Source organism: Coregonus clupeaformis, chromosome 34 (assembly GCF_020615455.1).
Source record: "Coregonus clupeaformis isolate EN_2021a chromosome 34, ASM2061545v1, whole genome shotgun sequence".
Classification (NCBI taxonomy): Eukaryota; Metazoa; Chordata; class Actinopteri; order Salmoniformes; family Salmonidae; genus Coregonus; species Coregonus clupeaformis.
The window spans coordinates 7,687,502-7,704,913 of NC_059225.1; the positions used below are offsets into that span (position 1 = coordinate 7,687,502).

The window sequence follows — 17,412 nt, forward strand, 5'->3', positions numbered from 1 at the left end:
ATATTAGCGATATTACTGTGCAACCTAGGCGTTCTATTTTCTCCTGAGATTGCAAGACAATTCGTATGTTGATGTAGTCGGTTTTCAACCTCCTGTGTTGAAGTTGTTTTTTTAGTTTCTGATGCAAAGAGCGCCAAAACCTTCACTAACCTTGTGGTCTGTATCATCCAATCACAGAGCAGATACAAGTCACGTGATACGCCAGCGAACACATAACTTACATCTGCCCCATAATTGGACGATACAGCAGCTGTCGAGCGCCATCTTGCTCACCAACAGATCACATGACTTGCATCTGCTCTGTGACTGGACGACACAGACCTCAATGCTGTATGGGATGAGTAGTTTGTTTTACTCCTAACACCGGTATGTACACAGTCCTGTACCCTTGACTTTTTTCGTATCACAGTTACTATTTCGTGGTATCCAATTGGTAGTTAGTCTTGTTCCATCGCTGCAACTCCCGTACGGACATGGGAGAGGCGAAGGTCGAAAGCCATGCGTCCTCCGAAACACAACCCAACCGAGCCGCACTGCTTCTTGACACAATGCCCGCTTAACCCAGCCGCACCAATGTGTCGGAGGAAACAACGTACACCTGGCGACCGTGTCAGCGTGCACTGCGCCCGGCCCGCCACAGGAGTCGCTAGTGCCCGATGGGACAAGAACATCCCTGCAGGCCAAACCCTCCACTAACCTGGACGACGCTGGGCCAATTGTGCGCCACCCAATGGGTGAAAGCCTGACTGAGTTCCTAAAAAAATAATTTAAAGTCGGGACCTACCGTCCGCCAGTTGAGTATGACTGGTATAACAGTTTTAACGGTTGAGTATGACTATGGAAATAGTTAGCAATACTGTACCGTTTATGTTCATGTATTCAGAAATGCATTTCTAATCAAATCCATACAGGTTTCATTCTGATTAAGACATCGCTGAAGGAGACCGAATCACAGGTTATTTTGATTCAGTGCCAATTACCCCGCTGTGCTATCAGCAGTGACAGCTTTACTGGCCTTCACAGTGCTGCAGGAGATAAGATACCCAGCACTGTGTGTGTGTGTGTGTGTGTGTGTGTGTGTTTAATCCGATCTAATTATGTTCATTCCAGGTGCAGTGAGATAATGAAAATGGCTGCTGCTGATGATGATACATGCGCAGAGCCAGGCAGCCATTAGCATGACGTTATTTCTATTACAGCATGTTGGATGACTGTCATTCATATTCCATTCACCCAGTTCAATGTAACATCGATAGGTTTAGGCTACTACATGATACTAAAATATTCCCTATACCCATCATAAGGTTGCTACAACCTAGCCTATGAATGAAAGTTTACAACGTAGGTGCACACAGATCGAGAGACACATTTGAGGTGACAGACAATGACATTCAATACCGCCTTGCAACCTCTTGCCAGTATCTAGCTGATATAGGGTGTAGTCCAACAGTTGCAAACGGGAGTTTCTATTGGACAAATTCAGGTATGTTTATCCCCGTTTTATTCTGTATGCTTCCATTTTAAGAAAAGTTTTTCAACAATCGGTGGAATGAATACACCCCTGATCACACGTAGACACAGTTCACTTTCATAGCAGCCACGTTGTATTCCTTCTCGCATCTATGCGCTCTCCTCCTCTCACCTCTTCCCTTCGCTTGTGGACTTCAATTCACAACACATCAGCTGTATGTGACCAAGCAAAAAACCCTTCCAAGCCAAACCACTACACACAGCCTACATCGTTGTCACCATATTTGCTAAGGTAATGTCATAGTCAGCATAGCTAATAGAATTAACGCGTTTGTAAACCCGCTACAATCATGCAGTAACGTTGGTGTACAGTCAGTAAGCAGTTACACCGGTGGGCCCCGGTGGTAATAAATTAGTCAAACCAAAAGCTTACCTTGACTTGGAAGAGTTCCAATGCTGTGTTGGATAGTTTTAGCCAGCTAGCTAACATAGCATCCCTCTGTTTGAGCAGGGTGTTCCAGTAGGCTAAACTAGCTAGCTGCATTTAATAGCTAAGGAAGTGAAACTGAAAGTGAAAAGAAATGACATTCTTTCTCTCTTGCGTCTCCTTCATTTTTGAAGAAATGTATTTGTTGAAAACTGTTGGACTACTGTCTTTCTCTCTATTTGAGTCAACTACTCACCACATTTTATGCACTGCAGTGCTAGCTAGCTGTATCTTATGCTTTCAGTACCAGATTAATTCTCTGATCCTTTGAGTGGGTGGACAACATGTCAGTTCATGCTGCAAGAGCTCTGATAGGTTGGAGGACGTCCTCTGGAAGTTGTCATAATTACTGTGTAAGTCTATGGAAGGGGGTGAGGACCATGAGCCTCCTAGGTTTTGTATTGAAGTCATGTACCAAGAGGAGGACGGAAGCTAGCTGTCCTCCGGCTACTCCATAGTGCTACCCTACAGAGTGCTGTTGAGGCTACTGTAGACCTTCTTTGCAAAATAGTGTTTTAATCAATTATTTGGTGACGTGATTATTTAGTATAGTTTTATCTAAAAAGGATAACTTTTGAAATGTTTTACGTTAAAAAAAAATATATATATCACTGGAGGATGGTCCTCCTCTGAGGAACCTCCACTGCTATTTATATTTTTGACAACTTTTACTTTTACTTCACTACATTCCTAAAGAAAATAATGTCCTTTTTACTCCATACATTTCCCCTTAACAGGACAGGAAAATGGTCCAATTCACACACTTATCAAGAGAACATCCCTGATCATCCCTATTGCCTCTGATTTGGCGAACTCACTAAACACAAATGCTTAATTTGTAAATTATGTCTGTGTTGGAGTGTGCCCCTGACTATGCGTAAATTTAAAAAAACAAGAAAATCGTGCCGTCTGGTTTGCCTAATATAAGGAATTATTTTTACTTTTGATACTTAAGTATACTTTTTACTGGGTGACTCACTTTTACTTTAGTCATTTTCAATTAAGGTATCTTTACTTTACTTTTACTCAAGTATGACAATTAGGTAATTTTTCCACCACTGCATTTAGGCTAAATTAGTGTGTATGGTTTGGATTTCCAAGGCGGTTGATTGTGAACTCTGCAGCATGGGTTGGACACTGTCTCCTCCCTCAGTTTAAAGTCTAGTTTTGATTTACATTTGTTTGAGTTGTCAACTAACAATAATTCAACGTGAAATCAACAAAATGTTACGCTGATGATTTTTTGTAAATCCAATCAGTTTTCCACGTTGATTCAATGTTGTCACAGATTTATTTGTTGTTGTTGAAATGACACAGGAAACACAGCGTTTGACGGCAATGTTGTCTCTCAGATAAGCATGTTTGTAGTTGTGGGAACAGTGAGTGGGATGTTGGTCATAAATATTTCATGCATCCTGTGTTAGAACACTTAACAGTGGGAGGGCTGTGAGCCGTTTAGAAGCGGGCTGAAAGAGGATCATTTTTAAATACTTTATCACATTACTTAACACACCTGAATCTGTTTACAGAATGTATATTCGTGCGAAACAATTTAAAAGATGACTAACATTTCTCTGTGTCCTCCCCATGCAGGACCCCAGCAGCCTGGCATGGTGGGGTATGGCGACCCCAACGGGGTCATGACTTCCCCCCTCACCCCCGTCTACCCCATCCAGCCCGGCCCGGCCCCTATGATGAGCGACTACTCTCCGCCGCCCTCGTACTGCAACCACCCACCCCCGCCCTATGAACAGGTGTTCCGGACACCAGAGAAGAAGTAAGTCTCAGCGGCGTTCCCTCCGGTTCCTTCTACTTCGTTGTGACATCACCAGCAGAACTGACAAGGACAGGAGGGGACAGCCACGGTGTGTCTGTCCGTCACGGTTATACCTTCACAATATCAGCCCAAGCGCTCACCCAGGACCCAGGGGACAAGAAACGGACAACCACCTACAGGGACAAACTGTCCCTCCTGAGGACCCTGTGCTGGATACAGACCGGCTCAATTTGTCTCCATGGTTTGGATTTCACAATCATTCATCCTTTCTAATTTACACGAAAGCTGGCAATGCCATGGTCTGTGGCTGATCTGTAGCGAGGCACTCGGACTCCTGTAAATGAGTTCCTACTGAGAAAACGGAAGAATTTCAATGGAGAATGCTTGACCCAAGATCAGCACATTGCTTTTAGATTAACAAATTCACGTTAGCATTATGGTAGAAAAATCTGACCAAGGGCATAATTATGGGAGAAAAATCTGACCAAGGGCATAATTATGGTAGAGAAATCTGACCTAGGACCAGGGCATAAGAAGAAACACAGTCTAAACTGTACACGAGTGACTGCAAATTGGAGTTGAAAGCGACCTTGGGGAAGTTAAAACACAAGTTGTTTAAATAGCTTAAAGGCTTTCCCATTTAGAAGTAATTGGGCGTGAATTCCTATTAGGAGACTGGTAAACAGTAAAAGTACTAATTAGGCTTCTCCTGAATCCTGTGTTCGCCTGACACTGATGAAATGTTAGACTATAAACACTCCGGGCAGGACGCCTGATCGCTGTGAAGGGGAGGGAAACAGACCTGGATTTATGGGACCTATTATGTGCGTTGGAGAGAGCGGTAATTTGGAGAGGCCGATTTTGTTTGATTAAATTAAATTGTATTTGTCACATGCGCCGAATACAATAGGTGTAGACCTTACAGTGAAATGCTTACTTACAAGCCCTTAACCAACAGTGCAGTTTTAAGAAAAATAAGTGTTAAGTAAAAAATAGATGAGGAAAAATAACAAATAATTAAAGAGCAGCAGTAAAATAAAATAAGAGTAGGGAGGCTATATACAGGGGGTACCGGTACAGAGTCAATGTGTGTGGGCACCGGTTAGTCGAGGTAATTCAGGTAATATGTACATGTGGGTAAAGTGACTATGCATAGATAATAAACAGAGTAGCAGCAGCGTAAAGGGGGGAAGGGGTAAAATGCAAATAGTCCAGGTAGCCATTTGATTAGCTGTTCAGGAGTCTTATGGCTTGGGGGTAGAAGCTGTTAAGAATCCTTTTGGACCTAGACTTTGTGCTCTGGTACCGCTTGCTGTGCGGTAGCAGAGAGAACACTCCATGACTAGGGTGGCTGGAGTCTAGCAATTTTTAGGGCCTTCCTCTGACACCGCCTGGTATAGAGGTCCTGGATGGCAGGAAACTTGGCACCAGTGATGTACTGGGCCGTACGCACTACCCTCTGTAGTGCCTTGCGGTCGGAGGCTGAGCAGTTGCTATACCAGGCGGTGATGCAACCAGTCAGGATGCTCTCGATGGTGCAGCTGTAGAACTCTTTGAGGACCCATGCCAAATCTTTTCAGTCTCTTGAGGGGGAATAGGCTTTGTCGTGCCCTCTTCACGACTGTCTTGGTGTGTTTGGACCATGATAGTTTGTTGGTGATGTGGACACCAAGGAACTTGAAGCTCTCAACCTGCTTCACTACAGCCCCGTCGATGAGAATGGAGGCGTGCTCGGTTCTCCTTTTACTGTAGTCAACAATCATCTCCTTTGTCTTGGTCACGTTGAGGGAGAGGTTGTTATCCTGGCACCACACAGCCAGGTCTCTGACCTCCTCCCTATAGGCTGTCTCATCGTTGTCGGTGGTCAGGCCTACCACTGTTGTGTCATCGGCAAACTTAATGATGGTGTTCGAGTTGTGCTTGGCCATGCAGTCATGGGTGAACAGGGAGTACAGGAAGGGACTGAGCACGCACCCCTGAAGGGCCCCGTGTTAAGGATGAGCATGGCAGATGTGTTGTTACCTACCCTAACCACGTGGGGGTGGCCCGTCAGGAAGTCCAGGATCCAGTTGCAGAGGTAGGTGTTTAGTCCCATGCAAATTGGAGTGGGTCTAGGGTTTCTGGGATAATGGTGTTGATGTGAGCCATTACCAGCCTTTCAAAGCACTTCATGGCTACAGACGTGAGTGCTACGGGTCGGTAGTCATTTAGGCAGGTTACCTTAGTGTTCTTGGGCAACGGGACTATGGTGGTCTGCTTGAAACATGTTGGTATTACAGACTCAGTCAGGGACAGGTTGAAAATGTCAGTAAAGACACTTGCCAGTTGGTCAGCGCATGCTCAGAGTACACGTCCTGGTAATCCGTCTTGCCCTGTGTGGACCTGTTTAAAGGTCTTACTCACATTGGCTTCGGAGAGCGTGATCACACAGTCATCCGGAACAGCAGATGCTCTCATGCATACTTCAGTGTTGCTTGCCTCGAAGTGAGTCTAGAAGTAATTTAGCTCGTCTGGTAGGCTCGTGTCACTGGGCCGCTCGTGACTGTGCTTCCCTTTGTAGTCCGTAATAGTTTGCAAGCCCTGCCACATCCGACGAGCGTCGGAGGCGGTGTAGTACGACTCAATCTTAGTCATGTATTGACGCTTTGCCTGTTTGATGGTTCGTCGGAGGACATAGCAGGATTTCTTATAAGCGTCCAGGTTAGAGTCCCGCTCCTTGAAAGCGGCAGCTCTACCCTTTAGCTCAGTGCGGATGTTGCCTGTAATCCATGGCTTCTGGTTGGGGTATGTACAGTTGAAGTCGGAAGTTTACATACACCTTAGCCAAATATGTTTAAACTCAGTTTTTCACAATTCCTGACATTTAATCCTAGTAAAAATTCCCTGTTTTAGGTCAGTTAGGATCACCACTTTATTTTAAGAATGTGAAATGTCAGAATAATAGTAGAGAGAATGATTTATTTCAGCTTTTATTTCTTTCATCACATTCCCAGTGGGTCAGACGTTTACATACACTTAATTAGTAATTGGTAGCATTGCCTTTAAATTGTTTAACTTGGGTCAAACATTTCGGGTAGCCTTCCACAAGCTTCCCACAATAAGTTGGGTGAATTTTTTGCCCATTCCTCCTGACAGAGCTGATGTAACTGAGTCAGGTTTGTAGGCCTCCTTGCTCGCACACGCTTTATCAGTTCTGCCCACAAATGTTCTATAGGATTGAGGTCAGGGCTTTGTGATGGCCACTCCAATACCTTGACATTGTTGTCCTTAAGCCATTTTGCCACAACTTTGGAAGTATGCTTGGGGTCATTGTCCATTTGGAAGACCCATTTGCGACCAAGCTTTAACTTCCTGACTGATGTCTTGAGATGTTGCTTCAATATATCCACATAATCTTCCTTCCTCATGCTGCCATCTATTTTGTGAAGTGCACCAGTCCCTCCTGCAGCAAAGCAACCCCACAGCATGATGCTGCCACCCCCATTCTTCACGGTTGGGATAGTGTTCTTCGGCTTGCAAGCGACCCCCTTTTTCCTCCAAACATAACGATGGTCATTATGGCCAAACAGTTCAATTTTTGTTTCATCAGACCAGAGGACATTTCTCCAAAAAGTTTGATCTTTGTCCCCATGTGCAGTTGCAAACCGTAGTCTGGCTTTTTTATGGCGGTTTTGGAGCAGTGGCTTCTTCCTTGCTGAGTGGCCTTTCAGGTTATGTCGATATAGCACTCGTTTTACTGTGGATATACAGTGAGGGGAAAAAAGTATTTGATCCCCTGCTGATTTTGTACGTTTGCCCACTGACAAAGAAATGGTCAGTCTATAATTTTAATGGTAGGTTTATTTGAACAGTGAGAGACAGAATAACAACAACAAAATCCAGAAAAATGCATGTCAAAAATGTTATGAATTATTTGCATTTTAATGAGGGAAATAAGTATTTGACCCCTCTGCAAAACATGACTTAGTACTTGGTGGCAAAACCCTTGTTGGCAATCACAGAGGTCAGACATTTCTTGTAGTTGGCCACCAGGTTTGCACACATCTCAGGAGGGATTTTGTCCCACTCCTCTTTGCAGATCTTCTCCCAGTCATTAAGGTTTCGAGGCTGACGTTTGGCAACTCGAACCTTCAGCACCCTCCACAGATTTTCTACGCGATTAAGGTCTGGAGACTGGCTAGGCCACTCCAGGACCTTAATGTGCTTCTTCTTGAGCCACTCTTTGTTGCCTTGGCCGTGTGTTTTGGGTCATTGTCATGCTGGAATACCCATCCACGACCTATTTTCAATGCCCTGGCTGAGGGAAGGAGGTTCTCACCCAAGATTTGACGGTACATGGCCCCGTCCATCGTCCCTTTGATGCGGTGAAGTTGTCCTGTCCTCTTAGCAGAAAAACACCCCCAAAGCATAATGTTTCCACCTCCATGTTTGACGGTGGGGATGGTGTTCTTGGGGTCATAGGCAGCATTCCTCCTCCTCCAAACACGGCGAGTTGAGTTGATGCCAAAGAGCTCCATTTTGGTCTCATCTGACCACAACACTTTCACCCAGTTCTCCTCTGAATCAATCAGATGTTCATTGGCAAACTTCAGACGGGCATGTATATGTGCTTTCTTGAGCAGGGGGACCTTGTGGGCGCTGCAGGATTTCAGTCCTTCATGGTGTAGTGTGTTGCCAATTGTTTTCTTGGTGACTATGGTCCCAGCTGCCTTGAGATCAAGATCCTCCCGTGTAGTTCTGGGCTGATTCCTCACCGTTCTCATGATCATTGCAACTCCACGAGGTGAGATCTTGCATGGAGCCCCAGGCCGAGGGAGATTGACAGTACTTTTGTGTTTCTTCCATTTGCGAATAATCGCACCAACTGTTGTCACCTTCTCACCAAGCTGCTTGGCGATGGTCTTGTAGCCCATTCCAGCCTTGTGTAGGTCTTCAATCTTGTCCCTGACATCCTTGGAGAGCTCTTTGATCTTGGCCATGGGGAGTTTGGAATCTGATTGATTGCTTCTGTGAACAGGTGTATTTTATACAGGTAACAAGCTGAGATTAGGAGCACTCCCTTTAAGAGTGTGCTCCTAATCTCAGCTCGTTACCTGTATAAAAGACACCTGGGAGCCAGAAATCTTTCTGATTGAGGGGGGGTCAAATACGTATTTCCCTCATTAAAATGCAAATCAATTTATAACATTTTTGACATGCGTTTTTCTGGATTTCTTTGTTGTTATTCTGTCTCTCACTGTTCAAATAAACCTACCATTAAAATTATAGACTGATCATTTCTTTGTCAGTGGGCAAACGTACAAAATCAGCAGGGGATCAAATACTTTTTTCCCCTCACTGTAGATACTTTTGTACCTGTTTCCTCCAGCATCTTCACAAGGTCCTTTGCTGTTGTTCTGGGATTGATTTGCACTTTTCGCACCAAAGTACGTTCATCTCTAGGAGACAGAACGCGTCTCCTTCCTGAGCGGTATGACGGCTGCGTGGTCCCATGGTGTTTATACTTGCGTACTATTGTTTTTACAGATGAACGTTGTACCTTCAGGCATTTGGAAATGGCTCCCAAGGATTAACCATACTTGTGGAGGTCTGATTTCTTTTGATTTTCCCATGATGTCAAGCAAAGAGGCACTGAGTTTGAAGTCAGGCCTTGAAATACATCCACAGGTACACCTCCAATTGACGCAAATTATGTCAATTAGCCTATCAGAAACTTCTAAAGCCATGACATCATTTTCTGGAATTTTCCCAGCTGTTTAAAGGCACAGTCAACTTCGTGTATGTAAACTTCTGACCCACTGGAATTGTGAGACAATGAATTATAAGTGAAATAATCTGTCTAAGCAATTGTTGGAAAAATTACTTGTCATGCACAAAGTAGATGTCCTAACCGACTTGCCAAAACTATAGTTTGTTAACAAGAAATTTGTGGAGTGGTTCAAAAACGAGTTTTAATGACTCCAACCTAAGTGTATGTAAACTTCCGACTTCAACTGTACATACGGTGACTGTGGGGACGACGTCAACGATGCACTTATTGATCAAGCCAGTGACTGATGTGGTGTACTCCTCAATGCCATCGGAAGAGCCCCGGAACATATTCCAGTCTGTGCTAGCAAAACAGTCCTGTAGCTTAGCATCTGCGTCATCTGACCACTTCTGTATTGAGCGAGTCACTGGTACTTCCTGCTTTAGTTTTTGCTTGTAAGCAGGAATCAGGAGGATAGAATTATGGTCAGATTTGCCAAATTGAGGGAGAGCTTTGTACGTGTCTCTGTGGTCTAGAGTTTATTCACATTATGGACGTGTGTATTCCTGCTTTGCTGACTGTGGCGACTCATCCCTCTGGATCGGGACGCCACAAACTGACAGGAAATCCTGTCAACCATCCGGACCCCAAATTGAGACCCCAAGTCATGTGGTTTCCATTGTGACAATTTCAGTCAGTAACAGCATGTCTAAGCTACCGCTTCTCCACCTACACCATATTCTCTAAGCATCCAGTTCCACTCAAAGCAAGATTTGGTAACCATCACCACAGAGGTTCAGCCGTGGTTTTTCAGATATATGGACTTCAGTTTGTACAGTAAGCGGCTCGACCAGAATGAGGATGAACTCAAATCAATGTGTTTGTTCCACAAGCACATGCATGCAGGTTGCAACTGGAACACATTTCGCTGAGGAACTCAAGGACTTTGTATACAGTGACCCTGACTTTTTCCACATTTAGTTGTTACAAAGTGGGATTCAAATGGATTTTGTCATTTTTTTGTCAACGATCTACACAAAATACTTTAATGTCAAAGTGTAAGAAATATTCTACATGATGCAGCCACCACTATTCTTGAAAATATGGAGCGTGGTACTCAGTAATGTGTTGTTATGAATTTGCCCCAAACATAACACTTTGTATTCAGGACAGAAAGTGAATTGCTTTGCCACATGTTTTGCAGTATTACTTTAGTGCCTTGTTGCAAACAGGATGCATGTTTTGGAATATTTTTATTCTGTGCCGGATTCCTTTTCACTCTGTCAATTAGGTTAGTATTGTGGAGTAACGACAATGTTGTTGATCCATCCTCAGTTTTCTCCTATCACAGCCATTTACAATTATCTGTGTGTGGGGTACAGAGTTGAGGTAATCATTTAAAAAATCACATTAAACACTTCTTGCACACATTGAGTCCATGCAACTTATTATGTGACTTAAGCACATTTTTATTCCTGAACCTATTTAGGCTTGCCATAACAAAGGGGTTGAATACTTACAGACTGAAGACATGTCATCTTTTCATTTTGAATGAATTTGTAAAAACCTCATTCCACTTTGACATGATGGGGTATTGTGTGTAGACCAGGGACAAATCTCAATTGAATCCATTTTTAAATGCAGGCTGTAACACAACAAAAAATGTGGGAAAGGTCAAGGGGTGTGAATTCTTTTCTGAAGTCACTGTGTATAGGAAGCTTTGATTAATGACCCAACTCCAGTATAATTTATGTACTGCAGTAATCTCTAGACAATGTAGTGGTGGTCATAAAAGCTAGCGCCATTCTTTTCAGTAGCCTAGTTGTTCAAACAAGCAGTACCGTCCGTTCCAACCATCTAAACATCTCACATTAGAATGTTATTGGTCAACTGGTCCTGTGTAGGTAGAAGTCTGTACTTCTTTTACTGTTGGTAAAAATGATTTTATGTATGAATCTGGAACCCTGTTGCATTTCACCATTTTACAAGACAAACATTCATGTGCATAGCTTGTTTGTATACAGTAAAGACCCCATGTGATTGGTTCAGCAGGTCCTAGACCCCGGTATGGACAGACCATTTTGGGGGGGAAAAGTACAAGGATCTGTTTTGTTTACACCTAGTGTGAAACAGGTGCCCAAACCCTCAAGGAACACGATCATGTGAAAAATGTCCAGAGGTGACTTTTTTCTTTGCAGGGATATGGGACCGTACGATCTGTTTGAACAGATCCAACTAACCACCCAGTGTTGACGTTACTCTCATAGAGCAACGTCCTCGTGGACATGTCGAGTCTATTTGTATTTGTAGATGTTTGTATAGATAGCTGGAATACTGTGTACATGGACACTATGAGAGTAGAACCAAGTAGGGAGATCTACAGTAGGGTAAGTGTTGCTATTGGATGTTGTGGACATTTGGCTAATCTGACTTTTTTATTTGATCATTTAACTATGTAGAGCTAGAGGATTTGCTTGTACCAGTCGGTTGGTTTTTGCCGTTTTTATGTTACTACAACAACAAAAAAAATGTAATTATCCATCCATGAGATATGGTTAATAATAAAGTTTCCTTTTGATCGAAGTTGGTGTTGATTTATCCACTTTTTAAAAATGTCCGTGACTGCCATTTCATTTCAGTCCTGCTTTGAGAATATATCTTTTTTTTTTTTACTTGGATATTTGTTTAAATATTCTCTGGATGGAAAACGGTTGAGGATTAATTTCCCCCTCATTAAATGTAGAATGTCCAATTCTGACTAAACATTCTATAATATGGTATCCTTGTCTTTTGCTTGTGTTGCATTACATTTGCTAGAAGCCAAATTCCTCCTCATTAACCTCTTCGATGTAAGGTCCCCTGTTTGGGGACCTGCGTGGTTCTGGTGAACCGGCATTTTCGCATGTAAATCGATCTGTGGACACCGTAGATGGAAATGGCTTACATTGAGCGATAGCCCTGGTTCCCACGGACACAGTATTTTTTTCTGAGCCTGTCTGACATAGGATGTGAACTCTGAAACCACTTGAAGCTGGGATGCCCCTCCTACCATTTCATTCGCTCGTCAGACTGTCCATCAACTCCTGGCTGAACAACCTGGTCTCAGAGCATTTCGTATTATTCTGTACGTAAATCCTAGACATTCCATTTAGTATGATATGTTATGTTTCGTTTGGTTACATAAGACAGATGGTTACTTAAGGCAAAAATGAAAGTAGGGTGGATGTATAACACGAGTTGAGTTTGAATCTCATCATGGAGAACTTTTGCATTTTATCTAATTAGCAACTTTTCAACTATACTGAACAAAAATTTCAAAAAGATTTTACTGAGTTAAAGTTCATAGAAGGCAATCACTCAATTGAATGGGCAGGGGCGCAGTAATGGGTGGGCCTGGGAGGGCATGGGGCCCACCCAATCATGTGTTTTTCCCACACAAAAGGGCTTTATTACAGACAGAAATACTCCTTAGCACCCCCCCCTCAGATGATCCCACAGGTGAAGAAGCTGGTTGTGGAGGCCGGTTGGACGCCAAATTCTCTAAAACGACGTTGGAGGCGGCTTATGGTAGAGAAATGAACATTCAATTATCTGGCAACAGCTCTGGTGGACATTCATGCAGGCAGCATGCCAATTGCACACTCCCTCAAATTGAGACATCTGTGGCATTGTGTTGTGACAGAACTGCACATTTTAGAGTGGCCTTTTATTGTCCCCAGGACAAGGTGCACCTGTGTAATGATCATGCTGTTCAATCAGCTTCTTGATATGCCACATCTGTCAGGTGGATGGATTATCTTGGCAAAGGAGAAATGATCACTAACAGGGAGGTAAACAAAATTGTGCACAACATGTGAAAATAATACGCTTTTTGTGCGTATGGAATATTTGTGGGATCTTTTATTTCAGCTCATGAAACATGGGACCAACACTTTACATGTTGCGTTTGTATTTTTGTTCAGTATATAACTTTTTGGCTACTTTGCAACTATTTACTGTAACCCTTTAACCTAACTCCTAAACTTAACCCCTAGCCTAGCTACTGTTAGCCAGCTAGCTAACATTAGCCACCTACCTAGAGTTCGGAACATATTGTACATTTAGCAAATTTGTAACATAATACTAATTGTAATTCGTAACATATCATACGAAATGGATGGACAACCACAAATTAATACATACCATATAAAACGTTACATATCATAATAAATGGAGTGTCTCGGATTTACGTACAGAATAATACGAAATGCTCTGAGACCAGGGTGGGCTGAACCCTATAATCGCAGCCACTGACAATGCATATTCCTGCAATCGTTACATCGTAGCGCAGCAGGGGAGAGTAGTTTCATCACAATTTATAGCCATTCATCTAAAATAACTCTGATTTAAAAAAATTGCAAAAAAACGTTCTGTTTGTCATAGATGGACAATATTTGAGATGAAAGGAGAGTTCCTAATGAGTTCAGGAAGCCAAACTAGAGCTCTGTGAGACGTTCACAGCGATGGGGGCAGACGTTTTGATCAAGAGAGACCTTTAGTGTTAGAGAAATGTACATATTTTCTAAACATACAAACATGTATTTTACAATCATAAGGAAGGTGAAATCTTATAGTTAGTCGTTTTATAATTTGATTTTACTATATTTAGAAAGCATGTCATTTCAAGCCTTATTCATACAGTTATGTTGAATTGGAAATACATCATAAAATATTTCATATTTGTACTGTATATTTGAGCTTGTGTCCTCAAGTGACTACACCTCACCAATTTATAACTATTTTTTCCAGAAAGGTGAGATTTTAACCTTTGCGTATGCAGCACAACTAGTTGTTTATGGCCCTCTCGTGATAAATAATTACTTTTGGGGATTACGTAGATGACATTTTCGATGACATTTAGTTACATTTAACTGGTTAACTGGTATCACACTGGAGTCCTACAGTTCAATACCACTGCGGATTGTGTGAGTATTTATAACACTAAGTCATAACAGAGCCTTTGCCTTAGGGTGACTTAACACTGACAGTACATATCATTCCAGGCAATGGCAGTCCTCATGTGGAAGTGATAGGTGGGCGTAATTAATGCTTACGTAACGTTCACATTGGCCTGAGATGTGGCTTTCCAAAACCTAGGCCAAACCTAGGCCTAGATTCAAATCAGATCAAGCGCTAACCGACACCCACATAGCTGATGGTTGAGGTGTAGCTGCCAAATCGGTGAGCAGCTGCTGTTGATCATTGTCACGAAGCTACACCCGCCCCACTCATGTTAGAAGTTCAGAAGGGGAAAGGGTGGCTATCTAGAAATAATGAGGATTTCTATCAGCCTAATAGAGGTGTAGATCACATCTCACATTCCAGTGCTCGAACTCGTGAACAAGGCTGCATGGGATTTCTCTTAATGCGACTCAGTGTCGCTTTACGTATAATGCAGAGAGATGCTTGTGGCTTTGAAAGCTCTACCGCAGTTCCGCCTCCGACACAGCCAAAACAACCACTATGCAGGTGTCTGCTAGAATATAGCCCTAGTCAGACTACATAATACATTGAATAAAACCAACTTGCACCCATTAAGACTATTGACCAACGTTTTCCAGCCACAAAACCAAAACTTGCATGAAATTGCTTTAGTTGTTTTCTAAGCAGCCGCACATAAAAAGGCAGGTAAGAATGCAGTTTTGTAAGACATTGTATTGTAATCACTCGCTAAGTCAGCGATTGAAGCCCGGTTCATTGTACAACATTCATAACGTAACACTGTTCGCCTTAGGGGAAACGATATCCACTGGAAAAGGTCAACACACAAAGACTTCTCTTCAGCACATTAACCAAATGGAAATGGGAGAAAACACAGTGACATACAAAGAGAACAACCACGCCGCTTCACCGTTAGACAGACAGATGCATGCGGGCACATTCCAAGGCTAATTCTGACGTCCCCATGCAAAGACCCTCTTGGGAAGAGGGAGGAGCTGGGTGGGAAACTACAGCGTCACACTAAAACATGGTGTGGGGACAAGGATTAGGAATCACATTCAAAGGTAAGGAGGGGTGAAGAATCTGGATAGGCATGCAGTGGCAAAGACCCACAAACGACCAAAACAGCATTTTCTTTCCATTCACAATATAACCCAACATTGTCTCAGAGACTCCAGGCTAGAACACATACACACAGCATTTACAGAGTTAAAGGCAGAGGGCTTTGGGTTGTTTCCTCTCTGTTCATGTGTCTTTCAGAACAGCAGCAGGATACATCTCTCCCCAGGCTGCAGTTTGGAGGTCCTGGTCTGAGATTTCCAAGTCTGACCCAATCTCCAGACCGCCCCGTACACCCCCTCATCCAAAGAACCCTGCTCATCTCAAACTCTCTCCCAATGTTCCAGAATGTTTAGAATTGGAGGGGGATGAGGTCACAGTCTCTACACCCCCAGAGGCCCAGGTCAAAGTTCAAACGCTGGGAAGCAGGAAGACTCGGGCTCGGTCAGTAGTGGATATAATAATTATATAATAATAATATGCCATTTAGCAGACGCTTTTATCCAAAGCGACTTACAGTCATGCGTGCATACATTTTTGTGTATGGGTGGTCCCGGGGATCGAACCCACTACCTTGGCGTTACAAGCGCCGTGCTCTACCAGCTGAGCTACAGAGGCAAGAAACCAGGTTCACATTACAAGCAGAAACAGCAACAGTATAACCACATATCAGGGAAGAACGACTGCCCCGTCTCATTGAAGCCACGGAAGTTGAAGGCCGACCGTGGTACTGCAGGTAGTGTTTGCAGAAAACAGGATCCCCCATTATAGTGAAGGGAAAAATGGAAATCTTAGTAATTTTTGTAATTTTTTTAAAATCTAAGACAATCATGGTACCGATAATTGCTTCTAATACACCAGTTGTATGTCCTTGAACTGATTCTTTTAAAATCTCACACAGAAGAAGTTATAAGGGTAATTTAGTCGCTAATGGCAGCCTGCAGTACCCCGGTCGGCCTTAAAATTGAGTTACTCCATGAAAGGGGGCAGCACTGAACTAGCCTGCAACATCACTTCCTGGAGTAGCTCAAACTGTGCATGTTGTCTCTCCATGAGATGCCAATTTAGCTTAATTTGGCTGCAATGTGCTATTCACATAGGATTGAATGGTGTCACGTGATCGATGGCTTTGTCCATTCATATACAGTCATTGCCACGTATATAACTAAGTGCCAAAATAAAGGAAACACCAACATAAAGTGTCTTAATAGGGCATTGGGCCACCACGAGCCAGAACAGCTTCAATGCACCTTGGCATAGATTCTACAAGTGTCTGGAACTCTCCTGGAGGGAGACTGTGGGACCATTCTTCCAGGACAAATTCCATAATTTGGTGTTTTGTTGATGGTGGTGGAAAACGCTGTCTCAGGCGCCACTCCAGAATCTCCCGTAAGTGTTCAATTGGGTTGAGATCTGGTGACTGAGACGGCCCATGGCATATGGATTACATCGTTTTCATGCTCATCAAACCATTCAGTGACCACTCGTGTCCTGTGGATGGGGGCCTTGTCATCCTATGGGGGCATAGCCGGGGTAGCCAAAATAATGGCCTGCCCAGCATTTTTATACATGACCCCTAAGCATGATGATATCTTAATTAACTCAGGAACCACACCTGTGTGGAAGCACCTGCTTTCAGTATACTTTTTAAAGTGTTTCCATTATTTGGAAGTTACCTGTACCTGTACATCTTACAAATCACTCAACCACCCTCTACTTTATACAATGGCTGGAGACATGGTTTTGGTAATTCACGTTTCACACGGATACATAACACAGTCTCAAATCTCTTTGAAATAGTTCACAGAGCTAAAAATGCCCTCGCAGAATCGTGGGAAGACTACTAATGTGAAATATTACAGCATGTATTCATTAACAACAAAATGTAAA

The 17,412-nt window shown here is 43.1% G+C and overlaps 1 protein-coding gene and 1 pseudogene across 1 annotated transcript in view; one reads left to right on the plus strand and one right to left on the minus strand.

Annotated features, from left to right (window-relative positions):
• Positions 1–4,674, plus strand: part of LOC121549725 (vesicular, overexpressed in cancer, prosurvival protein 1-like) — a 47,106-nt gene extending 42,432 nt beyond the window's left edge. The window contains exon 5 of the mRNA XM_041861570.2: positions 3,551–4,674. Coding sequence (XP_041717504.2) covers positions 3,551–3,738 — 188 coding nt within the window. The 3' untranslated portion in view covers positions 3,739–4,674. The remainder of the gene's footprint in view (positions 1–3,550) is intronic.
• A 10,954-nt stretch (positions 4,675–15,628) lies between these two features.
• The window catches only part of LOC121549443, a 35,708-nt pseudogene continuing 33,924 nt past the window's right edge, over positions 15,629–17,412 (minus strand).